General features: G+C 36.9%; 1 protein-coding gene across 4 annotated transcripts in view; it reads left to right on the plus strand.

Annotated features, from left to right (window-relative positions):
* Macc1 (metastasis associated in colon cancer 1) overlaps nt 1-24,523 on the plus strand; it is a 76,537-nt gene that overhangs the window by 37,625 nt on the left and 14,389 nt on the right. For 3 of the 4 annotated variants that reach the window (XM_006515861.3, XM_006515863.3, XM_006515862.2), the window contains 3 exons: nt 15,380-15,502; nt 17,592-19,630; nt 22,223-22,411. In XM_006515861.3, the coding sequence (XP_006515924.1) occupies nt 15,380-15,502; nt 17,592-19,630; nt 22,223-22,411 (2,351 nt within the window). Of the gene's footprint in view, nt 1-15,379; nt 15,503-17,591; nt 19,631-22,222; nt 22,412-24,523 lie in introns of those variants that run through there. The other variant, NM_001163136.1, reaches the window with a different exon arrangement.

Consider the following 24,523-nt stretch of genomic DNA (forward strand, 5'->3'; position numbering starts at 1 on the left):
TTCTTCTATAATTTTGTTGAAGATATTTACTGGCCCTTTAAGCTGGAAATCTTTACTCTCTTCTTTATCTATTATCCTTAGGTTTGGTCTTCTCATTATGTCCTGGATTTCCTGGATGTTTTGGGTTAGGAGCTTTTTGCATTTTGCATTTTCTTTGATTGCTGTGTCAATGTTTTCTGTGGTATCTTCTGCACTTGAGATTCTCTCTTCTATCTCTTGTATTCTGTTGGTGATGCTTGCATCTATTACTCCTGATCTCTTTCCTAGGTTTATATCTCCAGAGTTGTTTCCCTTTGTGATTTCTTTATTGTTTCTATTTCCATTTTTAGATCCTGGATGGTTTTGTTCAATTCCTTCACCTGTTTGGTTGTGTTTTCCTGTAATTTTTTTAAGCGATTTTTGTGTTTCCTCTTTAACAGCTTCTAGCTGTTTACCTGTGTTTGCTTGTATTTCTTTAAATGAGTTATTTATTTCCTTCTTGAAGTCCTCTATCAGCATCATATGATGTGATTTTAAGTCCAAATCTTGCTTATCCGGTGTGTTTCGGTATCCAGGACTTGCTGTTGTGGGAGAACTGGTTCAGACGATACCCTGTAGCCTTGGTTTCTGTTGGTAAGGTTCTTGTACTTGTTTTTCGCCATCTGGTTATCTCTGGTGTTAGTTGGTCTTGCTGTCTCTGGCTGGAACTTGTCCCTCCTGTAGACCTGTAAACCTTTGTCTTCAGTTCCCAGGTGCAGATGGTAACAGGAAGGACCCTGTCCCAGCTGCTCTGCTGTTTGTGTGCACTCTTGACTGGACCTGCCTTGGAAAGTTACCAGAGAGAAAACAGAGATCTTACCTCCAAGCCTGGGAGTCAGAGCACTCCCTGGAGACCAGCTCACCTCTGGCAGAACCCATGCACAGAGGGCTGTGGGACAGCCCTAGCTCCCGGGTGCAGATGGCTACCAGAAGGACCAGTGGTACATACCTGAAATTCTAAGACTTGGGAGACAGAGGCAGGAGAACCAGGAGTTAGGGTCATCCTTTTCTACAAGCAAATTTCAGACCTGCCTGAACAGTAAGCGCCCAAACACAAAACACACAATTAGCATCGGCTCAGGTGTGCTAAAAATAAAAAGGAAATCTTTTTAAGCAATGCCTGTTTTTTATTGAAAGTTCATAATATTTAATTTTTATTTAAAAAGATATAAGTTGCAATTTAAAGTATTATTTTATTTTCCTTCTGTAGATGAGAAAATTGGTGCTGAGATTAGTGAATTCATTTCTAGCTTTTGACTCAAAATTACACATTACACCTTTAATTACAATGGCAATTTTCCTTCTACTTCAGCCCACTATATATACCTCTGCTGTCATGAGTCCAGGCCTTCTTTTTGGCAGAAATAATGACAATAGATGGTAAAACTGTATGTGAGTATGGAAAAGAGATAATATAGGGTCTTAAGACATTACTAGTTGGCAAGTGTTTCTGTTTCTTAGTGAAGGAGAGAAGGAAAAAGGGAGGGAGGGAGGGAGGGAGGGAGGACTAGAGGGAGGAAGGGAGGACTAGAGGGAGGGAGGGAGGATAGATTCTCAAGACACCTCTGTCATAAGCCACTGTTAGAGCAGACCACTTCTCCAAGTTCTTTCTAACTTTTCCCTCTTAATAATTCAGAGAAACAGAGGGAAAGAAGATGGATCCTCTAACTCAGCTATTTTAATGCAACATTCCATTTAATCCCTGAGGTAGCTTTACAAAAACTATGAAATAATTAAAAATTAATAAAAGTAGTTTATCTTTTTACAGACAATACACTGAACCTATAAATGTTTATTGTTTCACAATTTTATATGAAAATATTGGAAACTAGAGAATTCTGACTCCAAACCTTTGTGATTTTTCAAAATGGATTTGAATGTAAAAACAGAACACCAAAAATGTGGCTCATGGATAACCAGGAAGTGCTTGTGATTTACTGGCAAGAATGTTTTGAAGCAAATAAGATAACAAACTCTGACACAGGTTCAGTTCCTTGGAATTTGAGGGCCTGAAGCTTCAGCTTCAATAATTACACTGTAAATCTCACTCTGGGTTCAGCCCTTTTGAGTCAGTAGTTGATCTGTGTACCTTTAGAAAAGTACAACCCAGAATATTTCTCTTAAATGGTAGGTGTGGGTGTGGGGTGTAGTGCAGAAGAGTTGTGTCTTAAGACCAAAAAATTATGTCATAGACATCACAGCTGGCAACTCAAGCAGCATCTCAACTTGCCCAGTTCTGGACTAATTAGTTCCCAAGAGTTTGTTAGGAATACATAATACTTAAGGCTAGTGTTGAGCAATAGGGTGCTGGGAATGTCCTATGTTAATGGTAGCAAACTCATTAACAATTTTCCACAATTGCTCACTCTGTAGCCTAGAAAAACTGCAACCTATTTTCTAGGATAGTATACAAATATAGAGGCACCTTCTGCTCAAATCTGTGCTTTAGCTCTTTGATGAGCATCTAACTTTTTTTTTCCAATTTTTATTAGGTATTTAGCTCCTTTACATTTCCAATGCTATACCAAAAGTCCCCCATACCCACCCACCCCCACTCCCCTACCCACCCACTCCCCCTTTTTGGCCCTGGCGTTCCCCTGTACTGGGGCATATAAAGTTTGCGTGTCCAATGGGCCTCTCTTTCCAGTGATGGCCGACTAGGCCATCTTTTGATACATATGCAGCTAGAGTCAAGAGCTCCGGGGTACTGGTTAGTTCATAATGTTGTTCCACCTATAGGGTTGCAGATCCCTTTAGCTCCTTGGCTACTTTCTCTAGCTCCTCCATTGGGAGCCCTGTGATCCATCCAATAGCTGACTGTGAGCATCCACTTCTGTGTTTGCTAGGCCCCAGCATAGTCTCACAAGAGACAGCTACATCTGGGTCCTTTCGATAAAATCTTGCTAGTGTATGCAATGGTGTCAGCGTTTGGATGCTGATTATGGGGTGGATCCCTGGATATGGCAGTCTCTACATGGTCCATCCTGTTGTCTCAGCTCCAAACTTTTTCTCTGTAACTCCTTCCATGGGTGTTTTGTTCCCACTTCTAAGGGGGGGCATATTGTCCACACTTCAGTCTTCATTTTTCTTGAGTTTCATGTGTTTAGGAAATTGTATCTTATATCTTGGGTATCTTGGGGAGCATCTAACTTTTACATTCTCAGAAGAAAGCTGCTCAGGATATAGGTATCAGAACTTGACTGTCTAACTTGAAACCTGTCAATAGAAATTTAGGTGAGAAATGCTGTGTTTGCTAGGTCTCAGTACGTAGACACATTGTGTTTCTTCTTATTTGGGGACTGATATGTGTGCATATGTTAAGATCTGAGGCAGAGAACTGTTTGGCTGGATCCACAGTTTCCTTCTGACCTGACAGAATTGGCCCTGGGTAAGATGATGGCATTGACATGTATCAAGAGATTTCAGGCAAGTGGATTTGTTGATGACATGGCTCTGAGACATTACTGTCAGTAGATTAATGATGTTTCTCCTCACTCCTCTTCCTTCCCAATAATGCTGTGTCTCTATTAAGTGTTTGATTTATAACACATGCTCACTGGAAAGCTTGGACATAATAGTGTTTTTCTAATGTAGTCACTTTTACAAGGAAAGTCCCATTTCTAGATCATTGCTGAGTAAACTGAAGAGTTTGAAAATATTTTTATTTTGCCCTTTTGACCAACTTCCTGCAAATGTCACCCCTAATTTCTTCTTTTATTTTAATATTTTTACTAAAAAATAATATACACTTCTATGTTTAAATTTGTGGTATTTAAGTATTCTTAAAATATTTTTTGAACCAAAGAATGGTGTATGGGTATATGCATAGGCATGCAAAAATAGATAAAATTATGTATGTATACACACACACACACACACACACACACACACACACACACACATACACACACACACACATATAAAACAAATATCCTAGGACAATTATATTCTTAACCTAATGCTAGATGATTACTGTTTTACAATGTATATTTCATCAGTTGTCTGCAACATTACTTTAACTACTCCTTTCTTCATATTTTATGCTCTGAACTTTCAAAAAATACCATATTTTATTAATTTGCTTATTTATTTATTTATTTATTTATTTATTTATTCATTTATTTCGATAAACCTCTGATATTTCCACCTTAGTTCTTTAAAAATTTAAGAGAGGAGTCCAACCTCAGTGGCTTCCAAATTTACTTATATCTAACTAATTACATAATAAATCTTTTTTTGCCATGTTTTCTATTCATCTAAAACACTAAGCCATGATGATGCTTGCTGGTATATAACAATAATTTTCTACACTGGTGGAGTTAATGGAAATAGCCCCATTCCCCTAACTCTTTCTTTCTACTGCAATTCATAGCCAGTTGGTAGTTGCTTTACTACTAAACCTACCAATCCTTCACTTCTCTGCAACTGATTTTATTGATAGTAAAACATGTTTTTCATTTAAATCAATGCTTTCCCTCCTTTTCAGGGCCACTTCACTTTGTTTGTTTGTTTTTTTAATTTAGATTAAATTATTTTTATTTACATTAAAATTATTTTTGATGTACTCATTTTTATTGGATATTTTCTTTATTTACCAAATGTTATCCCCTTCCTTAGTTTCCCCTCCGAAAAACACCTTCACCTGTCCCCAAGGTCACGAACCCACCCACTCCCACTTCCTGGCCCTGGCATTCCTCCACACTGGGGCATACAGCCTTCATAGGAAAAAGGGCCTCTCCTCCCATTGATGACCAACTAGGCCATCCTCCACTTCCCTACCTACAGAATCATCTAAAGTGGCTGCTGATATTTGCCTTCAGGCTGTCAGCCTACTAAATATTTGCTTAGAATAATCGAAAATAACAAATGCTGGAGCTACTCCATACCTGGTGTTGGGGTATATACCTCTCCATCAGAATGTTCCCTAAGGGTGACATCCTAGAAGGCCACATTTTCATCAGCATACAGACCATTAACATGCTAGTGAGCACCTTCAGTGACAGTGATTTCTTTGTGTGCCAGTTAGGTCCTTGATACCATTGCATTTGCATGGTAATATAATATTATTTAGACAGGTCTGACATTTAAAAGTAAAAGAAAAGTCTATTAGTCTATCAGATTATTTCCTGATATTTTAATGTTTGTTGCCATTTATAAAAGTGGTAGCTGGCATGGACATATTTATTTTTAATGCCATATAACACACTATGGAAAGAACAGGTCTTTGGAAATCAAAGGGACCCAAGATATTCAGACTATTGAAGATATTAGGAGCTTTTTGGTGCCTATAGTACTGATTTTCGCTATATAAAGACCACTGTAATAATTATTTTCCCTATGTAAAGACCACTGTAAACATTTCAAAGGGCTAGGGTTAGCTTAGTGCTCGAGCACTTCTAGAATGTTCAAGGCCTCTGGTTTCATCTACAGCATGGGAAAAACAGATTGACACCTTAAAAAAAATCTCTTTTTGTCTTTTTTCTAATTTATGTATTTATTCACTTTACAACCCAATATCAGCTCTTCCTCTCCTCCCATTACCTTAACAAACAAATCCTCCTCCTATTTCAACTTCTCTTTATCTTAGTCTGAGTGCCAGCTCCTCTAATAACAACCTCCCCACAACACACACATCAAGTTGCTCTGGAACTAGGCACATCTTCTCCTACTGAAGGCATGGGGTCCACAGGCAGTCAGGCAGGTAACAAGCTCAGGCACAGCCCTTGTTCCAGTTGTTCGGGGACCTGCATGAGGTCCAAGCTGCTCATCTGCTACATATGTGCAGGGGGGCTAGGTCCAATCTGTGCTCACTCCGTGGTTGGTGATTCAGTCTCTGGGAGTCCCCAAGTGTCTAGGTTATTTAACTCAGTTGATCTTCCTGTGGAGTCCATATCTTGTTTGGTCCCTCAATCCCAACTCTTCTGTAAAACTCTTCATCTCTTTCCATTGGCTGCTGGATGGAGCCTCTCAGAGGACAGTTATGCTAGATTCTTGTCTGCAAGCATAACAGAGTATCATTAAGAGTGTCAGGGATCAGTTCTTGCCCATGGGATGGGTCTCGATTTTGGACAGTCATTGGTTGGCCATTTTCTCAGTTTCTTCTTCATCTTTGTGTCTGCACATCTTGTAGGCAGGATACACTTTGGGTTGAAAGTTTTGTGGTTGGATTGCTGTCCTTATTCCTCCACTGTGGGTGCTGGCTACAGCTAGGAGTCTCAGCTACAGTCACCCCCCACAGATCCTCTGAGGCTTCTATACATCTCAGGTCTCTGACAAGTCCTAGAGATTGCCAACCCTCCACCACTGATCAATCTTCCTTCTCTCTTTTCTGCAATACCTACATACGCTCTCCCTTCCATCACCCCCTCTTCTCCATGTCCCCTATTCTATCCAGTTCCCTACTTCCGCCCACCTCTGATACCTAACTTATTTCCTCTTCTGAAAAAAGATTCAGCCATGCTCCCTTAACCTCTCCTTGTTATTTGGTTTCTTTGTGTCTGTTGATTATAGCATGGTTATTCTGTACTTTATGACTTATATTCACTTATAAGTGAGTACATACCATACATGTCCTTCTGGATCTGGGTTACCTCGTTCAGGATGATATTTTCTAGTTCCAACCATTTGCCTGTGAAATTCATGATGTCCTTGTTTTTAATGCCCGTGTAGTATTCTATTGTGTAAATGAAACACATAATCTTTATCAATTCTTCAGTTAAGGACATCTAGGTTGTTTCCAGTGTCTGGCTACTACAAATAAAGCGACTATGAACATAGTTGAGCAAGTGTCCTTGTGGAATGGTGGAGCATTTTTTGGGTATATGTCTAGGAGTGGTATAGCTGGGTTTTGAGGTTAAACTATTCCCAATCTTCTGAGAACTGCCATATTGATTTCCAGAGTGGTTGTACAAGTTTGTACTCCCATCAGTAGTGAAGGACTGCCCCCATGCTCCACAACCTTGACAGCATGTGAGATCCTTTGAGTTTTTTATCTTAACCATTATGATGCATGTAAGGTAGAATCTTAGGGTAGTTTTGATTTGCATTTCACCGATAAATAAGGCTACTGAACATTTCTTTAAGTTCTCAGCCATTTAAGAGTCCTCTGTTGAGAATTCTGTTTAATTCTGTGCCCAGTTTTTAATTTGGGCTATTTGGATTGTTGGTGTCTGACTTCTCAGATTCTTTATATATTTTGGATATTAGCTCTATATCACATGTAGAGCTAATGAAGATTTTTTTCCCAATCTGTAGAGAGTCCTTTTGTTCTAATGACAGTGTCCTTTGAGTTATAGAAGCTTTTCAGATTCATGAGGTCCCATTTATTAATGCTTGACATGGGCTATTTGTGTTGAATTCAGAAAGTTGTCTCCTGTACTAATAAATTCAAGGCTATCCTCCACTTTCTGTTCTATTAGATCTAATATATTTGGTTTTACTTTTCAGTCTTTGATCCATTTGGACTTGAGTTTTTGGAGGGTGATAAATGTGGATGTATTTTCATTCTTCTACATATAGACATTCAGTTAGACCATCACTTATTGAAGATGCTCTTCCTTTTCCACTGTATGGTTTTGGCTTCTTTGTCAAAAGACAAGTGTCTATAGATTTATTTCTGGGTCTTTTATTCTATTATATTGATCCACCTGTTTCTATACCAGTAACTTGCAGTTTTTATTACTATTGCTTTGTAGTACATCTTGAAGTTGGGGAAATAATATGTCCAGAAGTTCAGGATAATTTTAGCTATCTTGAATTTTTGTTTTTCCATGTAATGTTGAGAATTTGAATTGTGTTGGAATTTTGATGAGAATTTCATTGAATTTGTAGATTGCTTTTGGTAAGATGACCATTTTCATTATGTTAATCCTACCCATCCATGAGCAAGAGAGATCTTTCCATCTCCTGATACCTTCCCCAATTTCTTTCTTCAGAGACTTGGAGTTCTTATCATATGAATATTTTACTTGCTTGGTTTGAGTTACATGAAGATATTTTATGTTATTTGTGGCTATTGTGAAGGGTACTGTTAACTTCTTTATTAGCCCATTTATCACTTATGTAGAGAGGATCTACTGGTTTCTTTGAGTTATTTTGTATCTAGTTACTTTGCTGAAGGTATTTATCAGCTGTAGGAGTTCTATGGTAGACGTTTTGGGGTCACTTATGTATGTTATCATATCATCTGTGAATAGTGATACTATGACTTCCTCCTTTCCAATTTGTATCCATTTCATCTCCTTTAGTTGTCCTATTGTTCTATCTAGAACTTCAAGTGCTATATTGAAGAGATACAGGGAGAGTGGACAGTCTTGTCTTTTCTCTGATTTAAGTTTCTCTCCATTTAATTTGATTTTGGCTGTTGGCTTGCTGTATATTGCCTTTATTGTGTTTAGGTTATGCACCTTGTATCCTTGCTCTCTCCAAATCCAAGTTGGATTTTATCAAATACTTTTTGGCATCTAATGAGATGATCATGTGGTTTAGTTCTTTCAGTTTGTTTATGTAATAGATTATGTTAATGGATTTTAATATATTGAACCACCTCTGCACTCCTGGGATGAAGTCTACTTGATGGTGGTGAATAATGTTTTTAATGTGTTCATGGATTCTATTTGTGAGCATTTTATTCAGTAATTTTGCATAAATGTTCATAAGGGAAATTGGTCTGAAATTCTCTTTCTTTGTTAATTCTTTGTGTGGTTTAGGTATCAGGGTGACTGTGGCCTCTTAGACTGAGTTTGGCAGTGTTCCTCCTATATCTATCTTGTAGTGTCAGCATTAGTTATTCTTTGAAAGTCTGTCAGAATTCTTCACTAAAACCATCTGTCCCTGACCTTTTAAGTTGGTAAACTTTTAATAACTGCTTCTATTTCCTTGGGGGTTATAGAACTATTCAGTTAGTTTACCTTATCTTGATTTAGCTCTTATAATTGGTATCTATCTAGAAAATCATTCATTTCATTTAGCTTTTTCCATTTTTGTGGATTACAGGCTTTTGAAGTAAGATCTAATGATTCTTTAGTTTCTTATTTTATTTCTTCCCTACTCCAGTGATCATTGATTTTAGTTTCCATAAATACCTGGGCTTTCTGTTGTTTCTGTTTTTGTTGAAGTCCATGGTGGTCTGATAAATGCTCTAGGATTCTTTCAATCTTCTTGTATCTGTTGTGTTTTGGTTTGTGACCAATTATATGGTCAATTTTGGAGAAGGTTCTATGAGGTGCTAAGAAGGTATATTCTTTTGTGTTTGGGTGAAATGTTCTATTTGGTTTATAACCTCTGTTAGTTTCATTATTTCTCTGTTTAGTGTTTGTCCCAATGACCTGTCCATTGTTTAAAGTGGAGTATTGAGGCTTCCCTCTATTAATGTGTGGGTTGTGATATATGACTTAAGCTTTAATAATGTTTTTTTAATAAATGCCAGTACCCTTGGATTTGGGGATTTCGAAATTGAAGTGCCCTCTTAGTGGATTTTAATTTTGACGAGAATGAAGTATTCTTCCCTGTCTCTTTTGATCACTTTTGTGTGAAAGTCTATTTTACTAGATTTTAGGATGGCTACTCCAGTTTTTTTCTTGGGTCTGTTTGCTTGGAAAACTTTTTTTCCAGGCCTTTATACTAAGATGATGTCTATCTTTATTGCTGAAGTATGTTTCTTATGTACACAATGGATTCTGTTTATGGATCCATTCTGCTAGCCTTTGGCTTTTTACTGGGGAATTGAGTCCATTGTTTTTGAGAGATATTGATAATGATTGTTACTTCCTCTTATTTTGATATTGGTGGTAGTTGAGGTGTGTGTGTGTGTGTGTGTGTGTGTGTGTGTGTGTGTGTGTGTTCCATTGGTTTTAATGGTGTGAAAGTATTTATTTCTTGTGTCTTTTAGATTATGGTTAACCTCATTGAGTTTGAGTTTTCTGTCTAGTATCCTCTGTAGAGCTGGGTTAGTAGAAAAGTATTGTTTTAGTTTGGTTTTGTCATAGAATATATTAGTTTCTCTAGCAAGTGTGATTGAATGTTTTGTTGGGTATAGTAGTCTTGTCTGATATCTGTGGTCTCTTATGGGCTGCAAGAACTCCAGGCCCTTCTAATTTTTAGAGTCTCAGATAGGAAATCTGGTGTAATACAGATATGTCTGCCTTTAGTTATTTCTTGGCCTTTTCCCTTTGTAGCTTTTAAAATTCTTTCTTTGTTCCATATATTTAGTGTTTTGATTACTATATGGTGGAAGAATTTTTTTCTCGTCCTGTCTGTTTGGTGTTGTGTAAGCTTCTTGTAAATTTATAGGCATCTCTTTCTTTAGGTTAGGGAAATTTTCTTCTATGATTTTGTTGAAGATATTTTCTGGGCCTTTGAACTTGGGATCTTCTTTTTCTACTCCTATTATTCTTAGATGTGGTATTTTCATAGTGTCCCAGATTTCATGGATGTTTTGTGTCATAAACTTTCTAGATTTTGCATTTCTTTGACAGATATATTGATTTATTCTATTATATCTTCTACACTTGAGATGCTTTCTTCCATCTCCTGTATTCTGTTGTTGATGTTTATGTCTGTAGTTCCAGTTCTGTTTCCTAGGTTTTCCATCTCCAGAATTATTTTGGTTTGTGTTTTCTTTATTGTTTCTATTTCCCCTTTCAGGTATTAAACAGTTTCATTTATATCCTTCACCTGTTTCCTTGTATTTTCTTGTATTTCTTTATATTTATTTGCTTCCTTTTTTAATCCCTCTACCTGTTTGAATGCATTTTCCTGTATTTTCTTAAGAGATTTATTCATGTCTTCTTTAAAGGCCTATGTCATCTTTGTAAGATTGGATTGAGATCCTCTTCTTATGCTTCAGTTTCATTAGGATATCCAGGTTTTGTTGTAGCAAGATAGCTGGGCTCTGGTGGCACCATATTGTCCTGGGTCTTGTTGATTATGTCCTTACTCTGTCATTTAGGCATCTGTTTTTCTCTCGTGTTGACTGGATGATCCTGATGGTACCAGAACTTCTTGGGAAGGTGGGGAGAGCAGTGGGACAGACAGTGGAGGTCAGGGTACTGGACTCTGCTGGCTGTGCCTCAGGCAGACTCCACTTTGCAGACTGTGCCATGGGCAGACCCTAATCTGCAGGTTATGTCTCAGTGTGACTCAACTGGGATGACTGGAAAATCTGACTGGGATAGGATTGGTGGAGCAGGGCTACAAGCTGGTTAGTCTTGGAGCTCCCCAAAGGTTTCCAGTGGGAAACAGGATGCACTTGAGGTCCCTCAAGTGTTCTCTTGACTGCAGAGCAAGTCCAGAGCTAGACAATGGATCTCAGGGGACTGTGTGTAACTCACCTCTGCAGGCTGTGTCCCTGGAGGGATGGTGGGTCCGACAAGGATGAGATTGATCAGGCAGAGCTGTTAGCTGGTTAGTTTGGGGACCCTGACAGGTTTCCACAGGGAGGCAGGACGTTCTTGGCGTCCTGCAAGGCTCCTCTGGACCAAGTAGCAAGCCCAGAGCTAGACAATGGAGCTCAGGGGACCGAGCCCCACTCAGCTCTGCAGGCTGTCCCAGGATGACCAGCTGGGGTGGTGGGAAAGAAATCTTTTTAAATGCATTGTTTTTAAGGTTTGTTGTTGTTTTTTGTTTGGTATCTATCAAATTCTATACCCTCTTCCCACTCTTTCCTCCCTCAAAAAGCTCTTGAAGTATTTAAGTTGTATATTTGGTCAGTTTTAACAGTTGCCTAACGTCTGATTACTATTAGTAAAATATGGCAAGGACAAAACTTTACTCATCAGTTAAGTAAAACGTGGTGGCTGGGTTTTAAAAATTCATACTAAATAAAAGGCACATCAGAAAGCCTGTGTTCCAAATAAAGTGGGATTTTTTGATATCTGCTTATTCCAGAAAACACAGATTCATGCTTCTCTAGACAATGTTTGATGACAAATGCTGCTTCAGATAGCAGCTGCCTTAAGTAAAACAGCAAGAAAACACAAGGTAGTGATAAGTGTGACTGTTCTCTTTGCCACCCTGGATAAATAAGTCTTGTTCTCTGAAATGGGCACATGCTTTCCTTTGCCACTCCAGATTGTTTGCCATATTTCACCTCTCCCGTTGTCCATATTCTAATCCAGATTTAGGATCTAGTACTGTGGTGAATTTTGTTTACTGAGGATTGGGATAGGAAGAATTTCAGGAGGCTGTTGGAAGCAGCTTGGAACCCAGATGGGAAAGCACTGGAGTTTTTGGGTGTGTCTCTCAGCATGAGCCTCACACAAACACAAAATCATTGGGCAACTTTGTTTCAGATTCTTGGCTACAACTCCAGACTTTCTACAGCAGAAGCAGTGAGGTGAGCCCAGCAGGCTGTATTTGATTAGGCCAGCAGGTGAATCTGGTACTGGACTTTAAAACAACCAGATTGAGGGACAGCTGATGACTGGGGTGACTGTACTGAAGGGTAAATCTATGAAGAACTACAAGGAATAACCCTGTTCCTCTATTCCCAAGATGCTTCAATCCATCATAAAGGGTCTTGTGCTGGCCCTTCCTGAAGTGTCATGATCCTTCCATAGTAATATTTATTGTCCAAGGTCCTGTGAGTGTTTTCCCTGTGAGTGAAGGTTTCTTGTTTTATTTTAATGGGTAAGTTTTTTTTTTAACTTGGAAGGTTATTCATTTCAAAGGAATCTTGGAATGTAAATTGTTCTTTGTTGTTCTTCCCTCCTTCCCCCTCCCCCCAATAAGAAATGAAAGAGCTCAGGCAGATGGTTAAATTGGCTTTTCACTTAAAATGTACTTTATCTCTCTGAAAATGCTTTTCCACTGAAAGACCTGTTTTTCTATGTTAATTAGAGTTTGCTGAATTTTGCTAGAGGACTTGAGCTCTGTCAGACTGTGGTGTGCTAAGGACTTTTTACTTTGGACATCATACTTGGTGAAATCCAACCACGGAATTTTTAAAGGGCTGCCAGGAAACTTGAGGACTCAAAGAAATTTGCATATTGCATAATTCAATTTTTTAACTCAATCTTTCAATGTAATTTTCTATCAGAGGAAAGCTTGTCATTGGACCGTTTGGGTTGTTAAGTGTGCTTCCTTTTAAGTTATTTCTGCCAGTGTCCTTTCTTTCCTCCTTTCTGTGCCCCTCTTTTCTTCCTCCTTTCTTTTTCAATTTTCTCTTTCTAAAGCAGAAAAGGTTTTTAGTTTCTTTAATTTTTTTTTCTGTCTGTGAGTGATATCTTTCTTGGTACCTCACTGACTTGTAAGTCACCATGTAGCCCAGGCTGGCCTTGACCTCACAGCAATCCCACTGCCTCAACTTTCCAAGACCTGGTATTAAAGACATGAATCACCACTTTCTGGAAAACAACAACACCCAAAACCACTTCTTTTGAAAGGAAGTCAATAACTTTGAAGTATTATGCCAAATATGATGGTCAACTTGAAGGAGTTATAGTCAACACATTAGTCAGAAGAAGAAAAAAGGCTATTGCTAGAATGTGGGCAGGAATGCTGGCCAGCCTGAGGAGGCAACATTTGGAACTTTAGGATAGAGAAGAAGGAATTTTGTGTAACCAGGTGTATGTGCTAGCTCTAACATTAGGAAGAGAATTTTTCTATGCCAGTCTTACTTCCTTTGGAACTTAGTCATGTCCTATTACTTGGGCTTGAAAAGGTTTTCTTTTATAAGCATGGGTATCTTGCCTGCATGTGTCTTTGTAACAGCCTTGTGCATGCTGTGCCTTCAGAGTCCAGAAGGCTTTGTTGGATGCACTGGTACTAATGTGAGGAGCCCCTACAAGAGGATAGAACCTATGTCTTCTGGAAGTGTGGGACATGTTTTAAATATAGCCATCTCGCCAACATCTTAGGGCTTATTTCTACTGAAAATCAGATTTTTAAACATTTTCAGTGCTGCCAAGAAGCAAAGAGAAATCTACATGTAACACGAACTGAATCTCAGGAAATAAAAATCCTAAACATGATGTTTACACTTTCAATTGTAATTCATCTGTATTAACATGGAAAAGTACTCTATAATAAAATACTGCAATTTATCTATTTATTTGGTTAAAAGATATTTTGTTTAAATTCAGTTTATATTTACATAATTAATGGACATTATGTATAATGCCCTTTCAAAATTATTTCTTTCATATTTTAGATCATTGTATAATTACATTTTCCTCTTCCCTTTCCCCCCTCCTTCAAGCCCTCATGTATCCCACCCATGCTCCCTTTCAAATTTATGGCCTCTTTTTTTCATTAATTATTTTTACACATACATGCATATACATATGTATTCTAAATACAACAATTCACCTTTCTAAGTCTGTATAATACTACTGCATGTATGTTTTCAAGGCTGAACATTTGATACTGCATAACCAGTTGGAGTGTTCCTACTGGGGAAGACTTCTCTAGACTTCACCATTCTTTAGTTACCTACATAGTTTCAGAAAAGCAACTGAACAGAGTTGGAATCCCTGGGTACCAGGCTGTGAATGTCCTCACAGATCTTGCCAGATGGATTTCCAAGTGGTTTTGTTATATCTATTAATACTTCTACCAGAGTATATATAATTTTCCCTTTTATTAGGTTTTCTGTTTAGGATACCATATGAGATTTTACAGGTAAAGCTTTCCTGTCATATACAAAAGACACTATCTCAAAAAATATTTCCTGGTCTTCTAGTTCTATAATCTCTCACCCTGAAATGTTTCCTGAGCCTTAGGTATAGGGGTTGTATTGTAGATATATCTATTGGGGAGTAGGTAACCATAGTCAGTTGTTCTTTGTAATAGTCTCTTTCTGCTGCAGAAAGAAGCATCTTTGATGAATGGTAAGAGCTACACCTATCTGTGGGTAAAGGATGAGTATTTAGAATGCAATTAGAAATTATATTTGTAAAAAAAAAGAAATTAAACTTGTTTAGGAGAGTGGCAGTAATAGTTTCTCCTCATTTGACTAGGTTTACAGTGTCTGGTGTGAATTCCCTTCTATTATGTAGGCCTTAAGTCCAGTTGGATGACTGTTGGTTACTTTCAGATTTGTTATATGTAATTTTCTAGTAGTCAGATATTCTCTATTTATTAAAGTATCAATTTATTGTCCTTTGTCTTATCTTTGAGACGTTCTCTGATTATTTTATACTGACTCATTAATGAATTCTTTACCAGGTTAAACTGTGATTATTCCAAAACTGTCATAAAAGAAAATGCTAACACACATGTCTGGATATCTACCAGAATGAGAGACATATGCAGATATTCTTACATGAAGTTTTCTGTTTAAATATGAACATTTTTTAGATTATTTCCTCTGTCAACTTACTTATATGTGCTTACAATAAATATGCCTCTACTTGCTTTGTAGGTAGCAAAATGCTAATCAGTGAAAGAGCCTATTGTTGGCCACGAGAAATTGGTCGAAGTAGATCTGAAGGAAATTTGATTGACATGGAAGCCTCGAAACGCTCAAAAAATCAAAATATTACAGGTACAAAAGTTTATAATATGATAATATTATTATGTAAATAAATCAAATAATTACCAGTACATAGGGAATGTTTGCCTCTAAAAGGTGCTATCAAAATTATCGAGTACAAGTGCTATCACAGAATAGAAATCATTAAAAATAAATGATTTCTTAAGAAAGCACACTAATAGGGGCTAGAGAGATGCCTCAGTGGGTAAAATGATTGCCGTATGAGAATAAGAACAAGGCTTTGTTTTGCCAATATACATTAAAATCCATGTATGAGTGTGCATCTGTAGTCTCAGCATTATGGATCAGAGACTAGCAAATACCTGGAGCTTACTGCCCAGCAAGTGTAACTAACCAGTGAACTCCAGCTTCAGTGCTGTCTCAAAGATAAGGTAAGGTGTCATAAAGGAATACACCTGAAGTTGACTTCTGGCCGCCACATGTAGATAGAATTGTGTGTACCCCTTCCAACACATATAAAACACACACACACAGAGACACACAAATAAAGAAACCACACTCACAGATTAAAACAGATATCAAAAAAAGAGGCACAAATTAACAAGTGAATAGTATATCCTGCAAATATTGTAAACTTCGGGGGATAGAGATGAAGATACACAGGGACTGAGAAACCTAATTCTCGCCTGAGCTAGTATCTCGCCGGCAAGAATTCACTCGGACAACCGGATCCTTCTACAGCAAAGCTTTTATTGCTTACTTCTCAGGAAGACCCCGAACCCAGAAAATGGCGCTGCTTATATAGCCCACAGCGTGACGTTTCAGCACCTGATGTGGCGTGACAGCACCTGATTAGTTGCTCGCCCATCACCCCATTACTACGCCCTGAGATGGGCAGTGACTGGGTGTGAATTCACTCTTGCACTTGCGCATAAGGCTTGTTTACTAGTTAGGCGCAGTGGAAGCCAGCGCCATCTTATAATGGCGATTGCTCACGGCACAGCTCTCCACACCTAATAATCTTCATAGAGCAAAATCCAGTTGACCTGATACTAAGAGAGAAAAAAAATTAAGTTTTGAGGAGCTGGGGATTTGTAGTAATAAGGGAAATACTATTTCTGTTTTTCAAAACCTGTCTTATACCTTTTAATAGTAGCATAATTCACTTAACATAAAGGTTCCACAAATATTAGGAAAAAAAGTGACAATTTTCTGAAATTCTTTTTTCTAGAGAATTTTAGATAACTCAATTATCTATGATAGCTTTCATTGTCCCTAAAGCAGTATCGAATGCACAATGTCCACATGTTTGTGACTAGTATTTCTATAAAAGAGCCAAACAAATACTACTCTAAACATGAAGTGATCCTGATGCTACGGGATGTACTAGAAATGTTTTCTGTGTTCTTCTATCCCTTTCCAAGGATGTAGTAAAGTGTGTCTGTGTCTGGTGACATCCTACCAAATATAATCTCTCAAAAGTCCAGTAAAATACTTAGAGGCAATAAATTCATGGGAAATCTGTTTTTTCAGTGTTTCTTTTATACACATACAAAATATATCATTAAGTCTATTAATACAATGTCACCAGAAAATGAATAATGATAATGTTAACTTAGAAGACTGTTTTGAAAACTATTTGATTGTGTGTGGATATTTTTGACATTTCTTAGATATCATTTGAAAAAAAAACAATTAATCTTTTGGATATGATGAGATCAACAGCTCAATGTTTAGAAAAACTTGATGTTGCCTGTGTTTTCAGGAGTTTCCTTTTGGTAAATGAAACATAAGATAATAAGGTATAACTTTATGCTAGCATAAATAAATGTGTTAAATACATTATTAATGTATTGTATGTAACTATATACTGTACTCAACATTTACTTTATATTTTATGATACATTAAGATAAAATTAATATATCTCTACTCAAAACAACTTTGTATAAAATGCCCCTTCCTCATTATAAACAAATTAATATGATTTAATCCTGAGTTTGTATTAGACATCAGCCTGGGGATCAAAAGTGAAAATCTAAAGTAAATTTTGAGGTTTTAAGGTATGAAGAAATTAGTCATGGTTGTATCTTAGACTCTTATTTCATTTTATCTTTGCTTTGTTTTTGTTTAAATAACAAGCACGGCAAGGGCTAGGCTTGCCTCACAACTGGCCAGATGCTCCTACCCTCCATCGTGATAGTGATGCCAAAGCTACAAATCCATTCTGGAAGGAACTGTCTGCCTCAAACCCATTTCTGGAGGACATCACGCAGCTAAGAAACAACAAAAAGAGAGATAATATGTCTATCTTGAAGGAAGATCCTTTTCTTTTTTTAAGACAAATAGAAACAGAAAATTCTTTTGACTCCTCTGGTGATGAACTTGACATGGATCAGGGGTTTAAGTCATCTTCCTCTCGGAAGTCAGGAAGGTCTAAGAGTGTTTCTGAACTCCTGGATGTTTTAGGTGATAGGACACACACTCATCAAAGTATACATAGCTCTGATCAGATCCTAATACAAGACTTAGAATGGCTACAAAATGACCGAGAAGCATATAAAATGGCTTGGCTTAGTCAACGTCAGTTGGCTCGCTCTTGCCTAGATCTGAATACAATTAATCAGAGTCCTGGGTGGGCTCAAACACAAATTGCAGAGACCATTGCAGTTTGTAAATTAAATCACCAAGGAGGGTCAGTCCAATTACCCGACTCAGACATCACTATTCATATACCCCAAGGACATATAGCTGTGGGAGAATTCCAGGAGGTATCTCTGAGAGCATTTCTGGATCCTCCACCAAAGCTGAACCATGATCTCTCTTGTACTGTAAGCCCTCTCTTGGAAATCAGGTTAAGCAATCTGAATACCATGGAAGCTATTTTGTTGGAGATGAAAACTGGAGCAGAAGTAAAAACAGATCCTCTGAGCCAAGTCATGACTAAAATGGTGTGTTTGTACAGCCTGGACAGAGAAGGCCCTTTCCAAGCATTAAACACCTGCTATATCTACAAAGATACCATCCAAGCTAAGCTTCTTGACCTGAGCCATGTAATGTATATAGTCATAGCTGTACAAGCTACGATCATTCATCCACCAGCTGCTACTATTTGGGATTATATCCACAAAACCACCTCTATTGGAATTTATGGACCTAAATATCTCCATCCAAGCTTTACTGCTGTTTTCACTGTTTGTGGACACAACTATGTGCCAGGAAAGTTTACAGTCTCTGACATTAGGAAGGGTGGAAAAAACACATCTCCAGTCGTATTTCACCTCTGGGGGAAGCATTCATTTTCACTTGACAAGCCAAAAGATTTAATTATTTCAGCTTTTTCGTGTGATCCTGATTTTGAAGTAAAGGAAGAGGGAGAAAGAAAAGTAATTGCACAAAGGCAATTGGAAGCAGGTGTGGTAGTTCATCAACAAGTTTTCTTTTCTTCAATTGATCACAGAGAGATGCACTTGTTTGTTTTCCGGGTTCAGGTAAAGACCCCCAATGAAAAACCAGTGACACAGTTCTTTGTCACTTCACCTGATCCATCCCCAAATCTAAAAAGGTTCTCATATCTGCCAGGATTTTTCCAGAAGAGAGAAGACAAGAGAGTGCCTTTATTGTCGACAGGACTTGTTAAGTATCCCACTTTCCAAGATAAAAAATTGAACTTTACCAATTATGGGGTTGCACTGAAGACAGTACTGAGGCAAAATAAGATTGACTATTTGCTTGAATATTTAAAAGGGGACACAATTGCCCTTCTTGGAGAAGGTACAGTAAGAGCCATAGGACAGTCCAAAGTGAAAGAATGGTACGTAGGAGTCCTCCGAGGTAAGATCGGACTCGTGCATTGTAAAAATGTCAAAGTGATTTCTAAAGAACAAGTGATGTCAATGTCTGATGGCATTTTGACAACCAAGAATCTTCTGGAACAAATTGCCTTGCCATTTAAAAGTCTGACTTATATATACTCTGTTGTATTGACCTTGGTGTCAGAAAAAGTTCACGACTGGAAAGTTTTAGCTAATGTCCTGGGTTACTCACATCTGGCACAGGAAGATTTTAATAGAATTCAAGCAGACAAGGAACCAGAAAGGGTTTCTTACGTTGTCAAGAAGTTAAAGGAAGATTGCCATGAAGATAGAAATACCAGGAAGTTCCTTTATGAACTGATTGTGGTGAGTATTGGTTGATCATAATAATTCATTTTAGAGAATTTGATAAACTTGATATTTATAACAAAAATGAGAGGTGAAATGAAAAACTAGAGGTCTCAGATACATTGAATCCATTGAACACCCAAAAGGTTTTCCACTTTTTGTGCAAGGTCATAGCTTTGGATTCATGAACTAAGAGGTGTGATTTTTCTCAGAAAATTGGTCTGTAAAGATAATCTAAAAGTTGTGTTTGTGTTGGGCTTTTTATTTTAAACTCAAGAAATTATTTCTTCTTTTGTCATATATTTAGACAGCCCTTCAAATATCATAGGAGCTCCATAACATAAAATTAAAGAACAATAAACAATACTACTCAGGCTTATGTGAGGCTCGCTTTTGAGTTTTTTCTTCAAACACATAAGTATTATCTATTTACTTTATCAGTTTAATATTTCTTTGTATGTAATGCTTCATGATTCCAGCAATGATTCTGCTAACGTATTTAATATTCTAATGGAATTCTAAAGGGTCAACTCTTTACAGCATGTATTGACCCCAATTAAAAACCTTGAGGAGAATTATGAAAAAGTTGGTTTTAAAGCAGAAATTCAGTGTTATAGTAAAAAAAATCAAGGTGATATTTCTAAAGAACATTAACATATGGCTGTATGCGTATATCCAATAATTTCTAAATGCTAATACATTTAAATAATGTGTGTATATGTGTTGGGGGTGCTTAAATACATTGTAAATACATGTTAGTAAGTTTACTGAATAGAATAACTATGAAAACAATGCTTATAAGAACAAAAATGATGAATCAGGCAGTGGGCAGAGACAGTAAAAATGTAAATTCTAATAAATCAGGAAACAGAAGAAGAAAATGGTGGGTAAATTCAATCTGTGACATTAATAATAATTTTTATGTTAAAGAAATATACTAACAACCAAGAGCAGTTAAAACTTTAGACTTATCTAGTTAACTAGTGGACAGTTTTATTATGTTATGTTATGTTGTTATTTATTATGCTCTCAGTGACTATGGGCCAAGTGATTGAATATTAGAAACTTCTCTGCCTCCTAGAAGCCATGCATTCATTTTATAATAGCTTTTATTTTAGTAACTTAGATGTTCAGCACAGACTACAGAACTACAAACAAGAAGTTACTTTCTTTTCTTAGCAGCTGAAAATAAATTATCTTTTTCTAATGACCTGAACATTTAGGTCTGATCATACCAGAATTTGGGGGAGGGAATAATAAATCATAAATGTCCTGATTAAACAATCTGGTGGAGACTCATTTAACTAATGCTAAGCCTCAGTGGTGCCATTAAGACACCCTTCTGGAAGAGGCTTAGGCCTGGCTATCTTTTAGCAAAGCAATGGATCCTTCTGTGATATAGAGTTGAATATTCAAACATTCTTTGTGTAATTTTTTCTTGCTCAGTGTCTTGATGGGCCAATTTGAGAAGTTAAGAGTGATTGCCTTTGTCTACTTAATATGTGATATTTCTGAAAGTCCTTCAGCATATGATTTTTATCTTAATTCTAGAAGATTAGACAGAATTGTACTGTCACCATATCCATTATAAAAAGCATTGCAAAGATACAGCAAATATTTCTTACGAAATTATTCTTGCCACAAAAACTCAAGTGTACTTTGGAGATTGCTTCTTACTGGGGCTACCACTTATCAGTATAAATAGAGGGGTCAATAGAACTGACTACAGTCTATCTGACTATTTCTAACTATATCTGACTATTTCTAACTATAGGTCTCATGGGGATGTTAGTGCATTTTAATTGGTGCTTTTTTATTAATTTAGTTTTATTTACTCTTTTATATAGGTAGGATAAAACCCCTAGGTATCCTTACATAATGAGGAAGTGCCAAGCATGTTTACGGATATATATATATATATATATATATATATATATATATATATTCCTCAAAACATAAAAAAAAAACCTCTTAGACTTGCCTGAGACAAGGTAGAGACATGAACAATTAAAAAATAGTCTGATAACATTTCACTTTCCCATTGTATGAGAGTGTTCACTTTTATTACCTTTTGGTTTATATTAACAGAATCACATTAGTAGTGATTTAAACTCAGAAACTTCTGTGGCTTTGTTCAAAATTAAAGGAGTATCATAATATCTATTCAATAAACATGATTCTAGAAAAATGTAGTTGAAATAGATTCTATATTAATCCTCTGGTAGGGCAAGGGATAAGTTTTATTGGAAAATAGGTAATTACCTCTAGATTCAGAAATTATTAATTGCTGGAGTCATGGGTACTGATAAAGGGTGGATATTGTTCCATTAAGGGATTAAGACATATATCAGTAAACTGGTTTATCCATGATCCTATGGTTAGCTACTGAGGCTATAAAAACTTTCCTCTAACTCTAGAATAGTTATGATCACTGTAGTTGCTTGTTGAATTTTTTTAAAACGTGAATCAGCATTCTGAGTTTAAAAACCTCAACTATATGTGTGGTGGGGAAAGGGATTCAGATTTCTAAAATACATAATGCAAATTATAGTTTAGAGGGAAAAAAATCAATGAGTTGTTTCTAAATATGATCCATACTTGCTGCCCCAGGCTCTGCTAAAAATGGATTGCCAAGAGTTAGTGGCACATCTTATCCAAGAGGCTGTTATTCTGACTTCAGCTGTGAAACTTGGAAGAAGCTGGAGGGAACTTGCTGAGAAATCTGCAGGACTCACTAAGCATCAGATGCAGGCATATGAAATTCCTCACCGAGGAAAATCTGGAGATGTTTCAGCAGAGGTAAGATTTTCATATATTCCATTGAATGCTGACTGACTACAGGCAAGTAAAGAAAATGCGAACTAGTCTTCTCCATATTCATGAATAAATGAAAGAACATTCAGAAAGACCTACTAACTGAGGTTACCATCTAGATAATACTTTTGGACATGTCTGAAATATATCATACTTATAAAAAGCTCATTCATGTTTCTCTCGTTGGATTTCATATTAACATAGCTTTTGATTAAATTAATCTATTACATCAGGACAATGAGGACACAAGTCCACAAGAATGGAAGTCATAAAATAGGTTGAAGTCAAACAATAATATCAATTAAGTCAACCAACACAAGATATACTAATCAACATCACTATACAAACTTAATCATTTATGACAAATCATAAATGATTAATGATGAATATGAGGAGGGTGGATGATTTGGGGCCCCTAGAAATGACTGACAAGAGTCATGTCACCTCTGGGAATTCTATGCACAATAAGAACTATAAATTCCATACATAGAACAAAAGCATTTAATACAAAGATATTTATCAGAAAACCTTGAAAAAAAACAAAAAAAAAAAAAAGAAAAGAAAACCTGTTCGTACCAGGTTTATGTGGATTCTGCTATGCACAGAGCATACACATATTTCTTTAGATTTCCTTAAAAGTGATTTGATCTAATTTTCATTGAATTAAATAAAAATATTTACAGTGATGAAATATTTTTTAAAGTTAAAATATTTTTAAAATGTTAAAACTTTTTCAAGAGATTTTAGTTAAAGTCAATTTCTGTTTTGAGATGGTGATGTTAGAAGCACCAGCTGCATGTTCTTTGTCATTTTGAGTCATACACGTGATATTTACTTTGGAGATTCCTCTTCCTACTGTAAAGCCACAGTTCTGTTGGGTGACCAGGTTGCAGACTTTCCAGGAGGTGTTCAGTCAGTTAAATCAGTTAATGCCTTCCGGCAGCTGTCAGCTGGACAGCTGCTGAATCCCTGAAACTCAGCCCACAGGCAAAGACTTGTAAACAAAACTCTATCTAGGAGAGACCAGAGACTGGACACATATGCCTTACTTATGAGCTGCATGTATACCTGTAACCCTAGAAAGGAATTACAGCCTATTAATGAGCAGACTCTAGCATGAACATAGCACACAAGACGAACTTACATGTTTTCTAAGTGAGTTGAAAAATCAGGCTGAGAAAAGAGTATTATGAGAATTATGCTGCTGTGGTCCTGGCATTTCAGTTAACCAATTAAAAAGCTGTCTAATTTAAAGCTTTACTTCTTTTGTTTGTAATAGGGCTTTTTTTTTTTAAGAATTTTGTTTAGACTTACTGGAGAGCTATTTACCCTGCCAGCCCTCCTAAGCATCTGGATTCTCTCTAATTGTGTTTATTGTTTGTCTAAAATCTTGACACAGGCCTATTTTCCATTATTTACTTTCACCCAGCCCAAATCATAAGTGCCTAAGTCTATGTCTAAGGCTGATAAAATCTTGTCATAAGCAAAAGAAAAAGCCCCTAGATGTTTTCTAGAGGCAACAATTCAATTCCTTGTAACTAATACTAACAGCTAGTATCTGACACATGTTATAACCTAGGTAAACTCCAGAGCATTTTGTCCTGAAGCCACTTTAAATGTCCTATAGACAAATTTTACCAGTTAGGCCACTTAAAGGGGCAATGTATGCTCATTTCCATATCCTTAAAATGTCCTTGAAGAGTTTTATTCTCCTTGAAAGGAGAAGGATCTTAAACATGACCATTTTGACAAGTCAGTAGCTGATTTATGAACAGTTCTGAGTGAAAGTGCTGTGGGTTACCTGGCTTTGGGCAAGGAAACACCACTTTAGTGTTTCTTCACTACTTTCCTTTTATCCGGTCATTCAGTCTGGCACGAGATTTCCCGGGATGTCAATACCCACACTTGCCCTGTTTCCCTCCTTTTCAACTTGTTTTTCTTCTTTTTGTTTATTTTTAATATGTTCTGCAATTACTTGGCACTTATCTGGATTGGGTACTGTTTTAGGAATAATATAAGAAGTATGGTATTTAAAGTAACAAAACATATGAGGGCCACAAAAAATTCACCCAGCATGTAGACTACTAGAATTAACAT

Source organism: Mus musculus, chromosome 12, assembly GCF_000001635.26.
Source record: "Mus musculus strain C57BL/6J chromosome 12, GRCm38.p6 C57BL/6J".
NCBI classification, from domain to species: domain Eukaryota; kingdom Metazoa; phylum Chordata; class Mammalia; order Rodentia; family Muridae; genus Mus; species Mus musculus.